Source organism: Gymnoscopelus microlampas, assembly GCF_963454915.1.
Source record: "Gymnoscopelus microlampas genome assembly, chromosome: 6".
Lineage (NCBI taxonomy): Eukaryota > Metazoa > Chordata > Actinopteri > Myctophiformes > Myctophidae > Gymnoscopelus > Gymnoscopelus microlampas.
The window spans coordinates 42,792,663-42,804,323 of record NC_139943.1 but is presented as its reverse complement, the minus strand read 5'-3'; the positions used below and the strand labels follow the sequence as shown (position 1 = coordinate 42,804,323).

At 38.8% G+C, this 11,661-nt stretch overlaps 1 protein-coding gene across 1 annotated transcript; it reads left to right on the top strand.

Annotated features, from left to right (window-relative positions):
* Positions 1-1,234: 1,234 nt before the first annotated feature.
* On the top strand, positions 1,235-9,830 carry hexa (hexosaminidase A (alpha polypeptide); the record flags this gene model as incomplete). The annotated part of the gene is made up of 14 exons (XM_084059586.1): positions 1,235-1,367; positions 2,107-2,211; positions 2,355-2,420; positions 3,130-3,176; positions 3,511-3,621; positions 4,310-4,411; positions 4,601-4,733; positions 5,338-5,518; positions 5,630-5,716; positions 6,394-6,466; positions 6,829-7,003; positions 8,305-8,395; positions 8,799-8,906; positions 9,061-9,830. 14 exons carry the CDS (start codon positions 1,235-1,237, stop codon positions 9,122-9,124), a joined length of 1,476 nt encoding a protein of 491 aa, XP_083915712.1. The 3' UTR covers positions 9,125-9,830.
* Positions 9,831-11,661: the final 1,831 nt, after the last annotated feature.

Here is an 11,661-nt window from a genome sequence, read left to right as displayed (position 1 = left end):
TTTTGGCAAAGAGGTATAGGTGCAGACTGCAGAGGGAAAAAAGAGCAGACCAAGTAATCTAAAACACAATTTTATACAATATCTCTCTCAGCTAGGGGGTCCCTGCTTCATCTTTCTCTCAGCTAGGGGGTCCTTGGCCTGAAAATGTTGTAGACCCCTGTGTTACCGGATATGGGAGGCGGGCTCTAGACCGGATCACACAGTGGGTAATGATGATCAGCGATCACATCTCGTAATGAAAACCCGAGAACCCGTGGAAAGCCTGGTGACGCGAGGTTACAGTTGAATAAGAATAATATTATAAGACTAAGACTACTGTTACTGAAATATATCATCATATCACATTTTGTTTCAGTTTTTCTTTTGTTTAATATAGTTTTTATTTGATGCTTAATTATGCGTGAAAGCTTAAGTCATGTTTGTATATTTGTCTTCGCTGTGATGATTTTATTTATTTAAAAATGAATGAATTATCATACTTTGTGCTGAGCTTTTTGGCAATGGTGGGAAAAGTACTTACATTCTTTACTTAAGTAAAAGTATCAATTCAACAATGTAGAAATACTCTGTTACAAACAAAAGTCCGGAATTCAAAATGTGCTAAAAGTATAAAGTAGTACTCATTATGCAGAATGTCCCATTTCACAAGTTTTCAAATATATAAAATATAAAACATCTTTTGAAAATAGTAGATCTACAAGCTCACAATGCGTCGCAACGCATTGTGAGCTTGTAGATGCTATTTTCAAATAGCTATTTTCAAGGGCTGAAGTGGTTAATTTATGTTTTGTAATAATAAGCAAGATCTACAAAGTAACTTGTAACTAAAATTACTACAAATAATTTTAGTGGAGTAAAAGTACAATATTTGCCTCTGAGAGAAGTACTGAAAATTGGAAATACTCCAGTTAAGTAAAAATACCTCAAAATTGTACTTAAGTACAGTACTTGAGTAAATCTACTTAGTTACTTTACACCACTGGCTTTTTGGTCATGTGACTATAACTGTTGTGCAGCACCTGACCCCGTGACCTGACTGGGTCAACACACATGTGAATGAATGCCCTTCCAGAGTGGTTGCTTTGAGTGGCAAACGGACCTTGGAAAATAGATAGTGTAAATTATGTCGAATTATTCCAATCCAGAGGTCAGTTTCTTGTTCATAATTCTCTTACAGTTATGTCTGAGCACAGTGACGGGAGTATGGCCTTTGCCTCAGTCTCTAACCACCTCGATGGAGCGATATTCAGTCAATCCAAAGGAGTTTAACTTTGGAAGAAGGAACTCATCCTCCACTCAGATATGTTCTGTCCTGGACGCTGCATTCAAGAGATACTTCTCTCTCATTTTTCCAGATTACATTTCAGGTATGGTTAATGTTGTAGAAATGCTGTCGGTTTTCAAGGAAATTATGGAAATATAAATTTGGCTGGAATAAAATTATCAGGTGATACATCAATGTAATTCAGCAGTGGTGGAAAAAGTTGGCAACTCAAATATTTTACTTAAGTAAAAGTATCAAAAGTGGAATGTAGAAATACTCCGGAATTCAAGTATTTGTATAAAAATATACGTGGAGTACAAAAGTACAAGCACTCATTATGCAGAATGTTCCATTTCACAAGTTTTCAAATATATAAAATATATAAAAATCTTTTGAAAATAGCAGATGTACAAGCTCACAGTTGCCTCTCTCCTGATTGGATGAAATTGTATTTTCTGTTTATTAAGATATGGAGGAACATGGAGAGTGGATGAAGACCCCTGTTAGTGAACAAACACTTAATATAGAGTTTTCACAAAGAAAAAACCTTTTTGTTGTAACCGAAATATCACTTACACCACCTACCACCTTTAACTACATTTGTATGAGTGTTGCTGTTTAGAAACGTGGTTTTGTTATGCCCATTCTGTTTGCTTTTAAAGTAGATCAATGGCCTTTGTAGAGGCAGCAGTTGTGTGTCATTCAGAGCAGTGGTCATTCATCGGCCAGACCCATCCTCTGAAAACATTAGCAAACTGTTTTAAATGTAAAAATAAATAAATATATATATGTACTGTAGCAGTTAACTACAGTCTTATAATGTTCATTTTTGTGACCAGTAGTAAGTGATGGCCTGTCATCACATGATGCCAAACCATTTTCATTGGTGGTTAGCTTGGACCATGATGACTGTGAGAGCTACCCAAATGCAAACTCTTCAGAAAGATGTAAGTAGTGACCCACCTACTCTAACCAAAGAAGTCTTAAGAACTTGCTCAACTTGCTCAAGCTACAAGTGGCTTGCTCTAAAACATTGCAGCCTAGGGCTCACAGTAGTATGTAGCCTGATGTGCTTGTTTTTGTCTTCCAGACACACTGATTGTATCCGCAGGGAAAGCGTTCCTGAATGCAGAGACTGTTTGGGGTGCGCTGAGAGGTAGTCATGATCTGTATTTGATTTTTTCCCCCCAGAACTATCAGAATCTACCAGCAGGTGATGTTGACCTCCTCAAATTTAGCCACTGTCACATCACAGTCTACAGTCTAAAAAGGTTTTTGTGCAACTCCAACGTTATAGTTTCTTTCTTTAGTTTTGTTTTTGATGGTTGTTTACATTATTGGAAAGCCTTTTCATGGCCATGTTGAGATCATAATCGTTTAAAATATATTGAGATTGTGTCTCTAGAACTTGAACTGAATTGTCATCCTGAAACGTTTTTTAAGTGAAAAGATAAATGTCTTTTCACAGTAGGTCCACATTTGCAGCAGTTATATACATGAGATTTAGACTTTAAAGTGTAAAGATGATGTGAAAATTAAAAAAGACCAAAACCAATATATTAATCAGTGAAATGAGCATTTCACTTTATGTTAATTAGAACCCTATAACCATCATTTCATCAGCATGTCATGATGTTGAAATGCTGGTTTTAATTATGTTACTCATCAATGGATATTTTTGCTTCAGAGCAAGTGTGTGACCATTCTTTCACTCTTCCTATGGCTCTCTGTAGTCCAGGTGTGCATTTCACCCAGTCCTCTTAATCAGCCTAGCTAATGTTTAGTATCCATATTTTAAATGTGTCTAAATGTTGTCCATGCATGCAGTTTTTTTTGTCAACCTAATGTCATCTAATTAACTCCAGGTTTGGAAACTTTCAGTCAGCTGGTGTATCAAGATGACTTTGGCACAGTAAGTATTTATTCAAGTAACCATAATTTTAAGTCATAATCATAAATTAGTCTTCAAACTGAACAAACCAAATGGAATCTTGAAACTAGTAGAACAATGCAATGTTGAATGCAGAAATTATATTGGTACAGTACACGGTAAAATCCTCAGTGTTAATTTATCCATTTGTAACTCAGAGAATGTAATTGATAACCTTACATCTGTACTATTTCAGAGTAAAATGTACACTCAGGATGTTACTGTGTATATATAACTTTACCCATCCTGGCAATATAACCTTCAACTCTCCAAAACTAAGGATTGGACAAATGTTAATTTTTATCTTTTGTTCTAGTTTTTTGTTAACAAGACTGAGATAGAGGACTTCCCCCGTTTCCAGTTCAGAGGGCTTATGTTGGACACTTCCCGTCATTACTTGCCACTAAACACCATCCTAAAGACCCTGGTAATAAAAACTTAATAACAACACATATAGAATTCAACAAGGAGCTTCAAGCATTGCGAAGTGTCAGAAATGTTATGGTAAATTCCCAGAAATGGCATGGCATATATCTCTATTTGATTGCAATTCAGTTGAATTCCAACCATGCACTGTGCAGATACTTTGCCAACATCCCATCTTGGGAAAACAGTGCATTCTCCCATCACATTGACAGTACAGATGAGTCTCAGCATCTTGCACACTAATGCAGTGCTATTACTTTATTACTTGGGTGAATATATTTTCCATATTTCATTTAATTAGCAAATTGTTGCTTAAAGCTAAATATTCCTCCAAATTTAGCTAAAAAATTGGACATGATTGAAAATGGGAGCGGTTATAATGATGAATGCAAGATTCAATTCATAATGGTTATTATATATATATATATATATATATATATATATATATATATATATATATATATATATATATATATATATATATATATATATATATATATATATATATATATATATATTTATAAAAGATTGAGTCACATTGTTGTATCTCAAATTATTCCTTGCGGTCTCTGTTTTCTGATAACTGCTATATTTCCTTATCCCATGTTTACCCCTTTACATATCTTCCAACTTTTGGATCCCAGTACATTCATACTAAATCTTTTCAATTATACTTTTTTTCTTGTCAGGATGCAATGGCCTACAGCAAATTGAATGTGTTTCACTGGCACATAGTTGATGACCCTTCATTCCCTTACAAGAGCCGGACCTTTCCAGGCCTCAGTGATAAGGTAAGATGAGAGGACAGCCACAGCAGAGAGAGAATAAATAACATTCAGTATTGCGTAACACATTACCCCTACTATTCATGACGCAAGACCGAGAATGTTTTAATGTATTTTTTATCATGAACTTATGTTTGTCATAAAATACTGTGAGATCGCCTCCACCCTTAACAAAGACCTTTGGCTCTGATTCAGGGGGCTTTCCACCCGATGACTCATATCTACACACAGGCTGATGTGAGAAGGGTGATTTCACATGCCAGGCTACGAGGGATCCGAGTCCTCCCCGAGTTTGACTCACCCGGTCACACCCAGTCATGGGGAAAAGGTAAGATTTCAAACTACTATGTTATATGTTTCTTTGCTAATAACGTCATCTCTTTGGATCATCTCCATATGCTATATGCTGTAGCAGTGTTTCTTGTTAGTTCAAACACAACTGTAAATGACCACAGATACTCTACAATCCTAACTGAGTTCGCCTATCTGTCGTCCAGAAGACTCCTAAATTTCCTATCTCAGTTCATTACTGAGATAGGTACTTGTCATTGCTACTACTGATGCTACTTCGGGCCGCTGATGCCATGATGACACGGCGTAGCTGCATTGGGAACTCCTTATATGGTTATGGCTGAGTCATAGTGACGTGATGACGTGGTCCGCCCATTAGCTAATTTCAATGTAGGATAAGTTAATCAAGTTAAGGTTTATTTTTATTTTTATCTGATGCAGTCCAGGTGGTGCACACACATAATCTACGGGTGCTGGATAAAAAAGGCAATTAAACTTCAAAGAAAAAGATCTGCTAACCGACTTCTAAGCTCTCATATAACTACAACAAAATTAGAGACAGATGACAACGTTTCGACCTAAACAATGTCTTTGTTGGGTGCAATGATTGTTTTTTTAATCTCCCCCATCTTTCATTCTAGGGCAGCCTGACCTGTTAACTCCCTGCTACAGAGGGGGTATTCCCTCAGGGATATTTGGCCCCATCAACCCAGCTTTGGACTCTAGTTACCAGTTCATGACCCGCCTTTTTAAGGAAGTGACCTCTGTGTTCCCTGACTCCTATATTCACTTAGGAGGAGACGAGGTCAACTTCACCTGCTGGTAGGCCAGAATTCAACAGCAATGTTAGCTCAGTACAGTACATGATGTTCTTTTAATGACTTTAAAGGCCAGGGCCTTATGTTTTGGATCACTATAATTTGCTCCCCATAGGAAATCCAACCCCTATGTCCGGGCTTTCATGCAGAAGATGGGGTTTGGAAGTGATTACACCAAGCTGGAATCATACTACATGGAGACGTAAGTAGTTCAACAAAGGAAAAGCACCATAATGTAATTTACAATTTACAGTTTAGGCATTTAGCAGACGCTCTTATCCAGAGCGACTTACAATAACCAAGGTAATCACATACAGTACATAGAATGCAAAGAGACATAACCTAGCATCAGTCTAAACAATATACTATCTAAATTATAATCTATATGATACCAGGTAAACAATGAACCTAGCATCTGTGTAAATAACATCTAAATTACATTCTTAAAGGTATGGTGGTAAGTGATATTTATTTGGTTAAATCACTTCATCACTTCCAATTCCACTTGTTTAATCTGCATCCTGTGTGAGTTCTCTATCCTGATTGGATACAATTGGTATCCCAACCTGAAAATGCATTTTCTGTTTAATAAAGATCTGGAGAGACATGGAGACTAATGTTACTGAACAAACACTCTATAGCAATGAGTACTATCTACTACTATACTATAGAGCTATCTAACACTTATTTTAACAAAGCAAATATCACTTATCCTTTAACAGTTTGGTCAAGAAAATCAAGCCCTAAGTAACAAAAATATGAGAATGAATGACCAATGTATTGGTCAGTCGCTAGCAAGTAAGAATAACAACCAGCAGACAGTGACCAGGTTAGGGCGTTGACATTTGTTAAAGTTTATGGCATTATCTATATTTTCAGCATTGTGAACATAACTTCAGCTCTCAACAAGACATCCATTGTGTGGCAAGATGTGTTTGACTCCCATGAACGGGTAAGTTCTGTTCATACTAGCAAATGATCAGCTAGCTGTGTTGGACAAATAAGACAGCAAACCCTATCTTGTAACATGATACTTTGAACTGTATAAATTTATCACAGTAGACCCTCACTTACATCACCTTCAGATGTGTATCGTAACACACACACACACACACACACACACACACACACACACACACACACACACACACACACACACACACACACACACACACACACACACACACACACACACACACACACACACACACACACACACACACACACACACACACACACACACACACACACACACACACACACAGACGGATGGATATACCTGTATCTCTGACAGACTAGAGGATTTTGTTGCAGCACAGGTGCCTATCAGTGGTGGAGGTTTGGAAAGACGGGTGTTACCTCTGTGAGGTGCGCAGGGTGACCAACGCAGGGCATAGAGTGATTCTGGCCTCTCCATGGTATTTGGACCAGCCTGGGCCTACACACGACTGGGCCCGGTATTACACCGTGTGGCCCCTCGCCTTTAAGGGTCAGAGCACAATCTATGTGGAGTGGTGTTTTGTTTGTTTTGTGTTGAATACCATTGATGTTTCTTTTGTGGTAAAACTTGATTTCCATCTGAATATTGACTTTACAGTGGCAATATTTTTGGTGTTTTTGTAGTTTCATACCACCAGGGGGCAATAAAGTCTAAATGACTGTAAGCTATTTGCTGTATAGCCTTTAAGAATCTATGGGACAATGTGTTAGTGTTACTCTTTAGTGTGTATAAGTTAAAATGGTTACACTGCTAAAATTAAGTGCATCCTTGGAACACGGCAACATCATTTATGAACAGCTTTCAGGAGGATGAAAATTGCCAAATTACTGGCACTTAAATACACATTTGCATTAACCACTGACAACCGTATACATTCAAATTCGGTTGGACGATAACTATAGATTTGAGCTGCTGTACTTGAAATATTTTAATCGCTGCTGTATCTTTACACTGGTCACTTGATGGCTGAGATGATGATGACACAAACAGTTCAGTTTGCTAATATTTTTCCCTATAGTGCTTTGAAATCTAGTTGAATGCCTTTGGTTTCACGGGCATTAAAGCATTAGATGCTTGGCACCATGAACACAATCACGATATGTACCTATGAGGCCACCAGATTGATTTTGTTTAAACCAAATGGCTGAATATAAGCAGAGGAAACAATACCAGTAGTCAGACACACTGATCAATGGCAGCCAGTATGAATCACTACTACACAGAAGGGCCAGACAATGTCCTGTTTGTCATCCTGGTCAGATCCCCAAGGATACAGTCTACATCTGGAAAGACCTTCATTCTGAGTACAAAGGCAGAGCTGAGCAGGATTACCAAAGTTGACCACATTGTCAGACTGGTGCATGGCCGCTATTATATCAACCGCATCACCTATGGCCAAGACTGGCGTAACTACCAGAGACTATTCGATTGTGCAGGCACAGCTACTGCTAATGATAATTTCCCGCTAGGCAAACCCAGACCTAATCAAGATACATGTTTTAAAACCATGAACCAACGTGCTAAATTGAGCGAGAGCCTGGTTAAAATATTCACTGGATGAATTTGGCCGTGTTATTGTCTGAGTGATGATTTGCTGTGCTTTGGTAAATGTGAATGCTGTGAAGAATCTCTCTGCCTTGCCAAACCATGCATACAATAATACTCAAACCACACTGTATACTGGATATCCTCATTCATTAACAGATCTGTAATCCAGGTATCAAAGCCATGTGAAACTCCATCGTGTTAACAATACATTATTAATCGCAGGTATTACTTTCCCTTCACAGGTACAGAGGAACAGAAGAAGCTAGTTATTGGGGGAGAGGTTTGCATGTGGGGAGAATATGTTGACGCCACCAACCTCTCTCCACGCCTTTGGTGAGAGTCAGTGAGAGTGAGAAAAATGTAATCACTGCATCACTCAATGTACCATAACTGCATTGTTAATGAATCCAATTCCCTGATTGAGTGAGAAACATTAAATCACTGCATCACTCAACGTACCATATCTGATAAGGGTACAGTAGGTACTTCCATGGCCTGCTGGCGCGAAAAGCTTGCACCAATCAGTCCTGACGTTTCCGAGATGAGTCGCTTACATAAAGACAGACACACACAGGGGTGAAAACATAATCTCCGCCCAGCGTTAGGCCTGGCAGAGATAATTAATACATCTACAGTAACTACCTGATTGAGTGAGAAATGAAATCACTACAATACTCAACATACACCAACTGCAGAGTTTACTTAAGTTACTCTATCTCCTTGGTTGTGTCCTCAGGCCAAGGGCAAGTGCAGCAGCAGAGAGATTGTGGAGTGATGAGAAGCAAACCTCTAGTGTGGAGAAGGCTTTCCCTCGGTTGCAGGACTTCCGGTGCAAGCTGCTGAGGTAGTTGGGTTTTCCATGATGTAGGACCTTTTATACATTGCTACAGCAAGTTTCTAACAAAATGTGTATATTTACCATGGTCTGTTCAGTTTGTTTACACAGACATTTGAATCCATTTTCATGTTTTATCGTTCCATTTCTCTTCCTCTCTGAGGCGTGGTGTCCAGGCAGAGCCTCTCTTTGTTGGTCATTGCAGGCAGGAGTACCATGCTGTATGAAGACTGTGGACAGATGAATACTACAAGATTGTACTGTTCTTTTTCAGATTTAACTCATTAAGAACATGACTGCTTCCTGAAATGATCTCTTATTAATATATTATTAGAGTGTGCAATGAAACAATCTACCTCAGGGATTGACCAGTTGAGAAATAAGGCATAGGCATAGTCTATGCCATAGACTAAGATTGCTTAGTTCCAGATGGACAACGGTTACAGCTGATGTTGTTTTCCGGTTTATCAATACCACTTCCACACACCACGGGAACAGTTTCACAAACAAGTTCACTACCCCCTACTCCCACCGCATCCCCCTACAAAAGCCCCCGACCCCTCACTGGCCTCCAGGACCATACAATTATATGTACCGTACACAAGGGACTGTATACTGTAAGCTGGTGTCTGGGTGTACTGTATATGGGATCAGGACCACTTCTTTGTGATGCTTGACCCCCAACCCCCCCACACAAGGAATGAGGCTCATTACAACGCTGAGGAAGACCTGTTAGTTTGAAACGTGTCTGTTGCTCTGGACATTTATTGTGTGCTGGCTGTTTTCTCAGTTTCATGATATTGTTGAGCCGTGCACCATGAGACTTTTGTTTGATCTGGAGTGTTGCGGGCATTCTGCTTTGCAGTGCCTTCTCTCATTAGAAAGACCCACTGTCCCTTGGACAGATCTCTGGGATTGTTGCTATACCAGCTGCTACAGTCTACTCTATAGTGTACATTGTATATTACATATCGTATACTTTTTTTCTTTTTTGCTTAGATTTGAGAAAATAGTTGAAACTAGTAGTTGAAATAATTGAAACTGTTTCTATAATGTTGCTTTCAGTGTACCAACTTAACCAAGACAAATTCCTTGAATGTGCAAACATACCTGGCAATAAAAAATATTCTGATTCTAAAATTGCGATTCAACAATTCACCACTGAAATGAACATAACTGTCGTTTGTTGACTAGGGTTCATGCCACTTACTCTGATTTTGAACTTTGTAAATCTCTCTGGATTTCAGATTTCAAATTGTATTAACCTGACTTTTTTCAGAAGTTAATCATTTCAAAAATAAATAAAACAAATAATTAGATCAATTTAGTATTTTGGTATTGGTGGTGGTAGTATTTAGAGGGGATACTCCCGAGCTTTATTCCTTGGTCGGCATTAACATGGAATTTGAGATAAGTCTCCCTAATGTTTAATTTACTTGTTGAGTTGAGCTGGCATGTCTTTGATATGCACTGAGACAATTGATTTTTCTCATTGTGTGGATTATGTTAATGGCAGCAGATGGCAGGGTGGGGCAATCCCTGGTGTCATTGTGCTGACGCCTCAATCCTGCTCCAGTCATCATTTGACAGTGGCATAGGGTGCTTTACAGCACTGAACCAAACCAAAGACTGCTTAGCCATGCAATCTTTGGTTACCCATAGTATACTCGCACCTAGTAGATACTGGAACTTTGCTAGGAAAAACAAAGGGGGTGTGTTTTTACCATGACCACCTCAGTGCAATACAACAGTCCTGACCTTAAACATTATACCTGAGAATCATGAAGAGATCCCGATAGATTACTTCTTGAGGGTTCTTAGATAAACATTTTGTTTATTACACGACTAAATAGAATCTAAAATTCCTGCTAGGAAATAAGTAGTGTCATCATCGACCATGGTGAATTCCATGGCAATCTGGTCAGTAGTTTCCAAGATATCCATAATAACCTGTCTGACCAAAGTGTTGAACAGACAGGTTTTATGAAAATGTGCCCAATGTTTTATACCTTTTGTGTGTAAGTGGACATTCCGGCCCAAGGGTGGCGGCAAGAGGAAAGGTCATAGGGTCACTAAAACCAGTAGAGTTCATCCTCCAGGAAGCACAAATGTCCTCAGCATGGTGGTTTGTTGAAAAAGTATTATGTGAGCATGACAGTTAATGCCTGTTCATTTGCTGTGTCAAAGCCAAAAACCCTTTTCTCTATCTATGCCAAGGACATGGACGCTGTATCATATTATTTGAACCATTCCGTTTGTACTCTCAGAGTTGCAGACCCATAAGGGTCTATTTAGACCCCTGGTGTCCCCAGACCAAACGTTGAGAAACAGTGCATTAGAATATGACAAAGTCAAAAACAATAGCAGATCTAGTATTCTTTTGGCAATGAATGCATGGGGCGGGGAATGAATGCCAGTTATGCCACAAAACATGGCATCAAATTCATGCCCTTGCATCTTGAGACACCTGTTACCAATACACAAAGAGGCCACCTACCACTTATAAAAAGTTAATCTCACTCTTTGACAATAGCTGACATTCAAGGAGATTATATATAAAGCTGCTTAGGCTGATGCATAGATTTGTGAACTTGAATTCAAGGGCATCCACTCAAGGGCAGCGACAAAGTATGCCTTGTGCAGAGTGAGAGTGCCATTTGCAAGTCTTTCATCCCAATGTGCACTGGACATTTGATTCCTAATCAACTGAATGCCGTCTTCATCCATGCCCACTGCATGGAGATGCAATAATAAGGTGGGACAT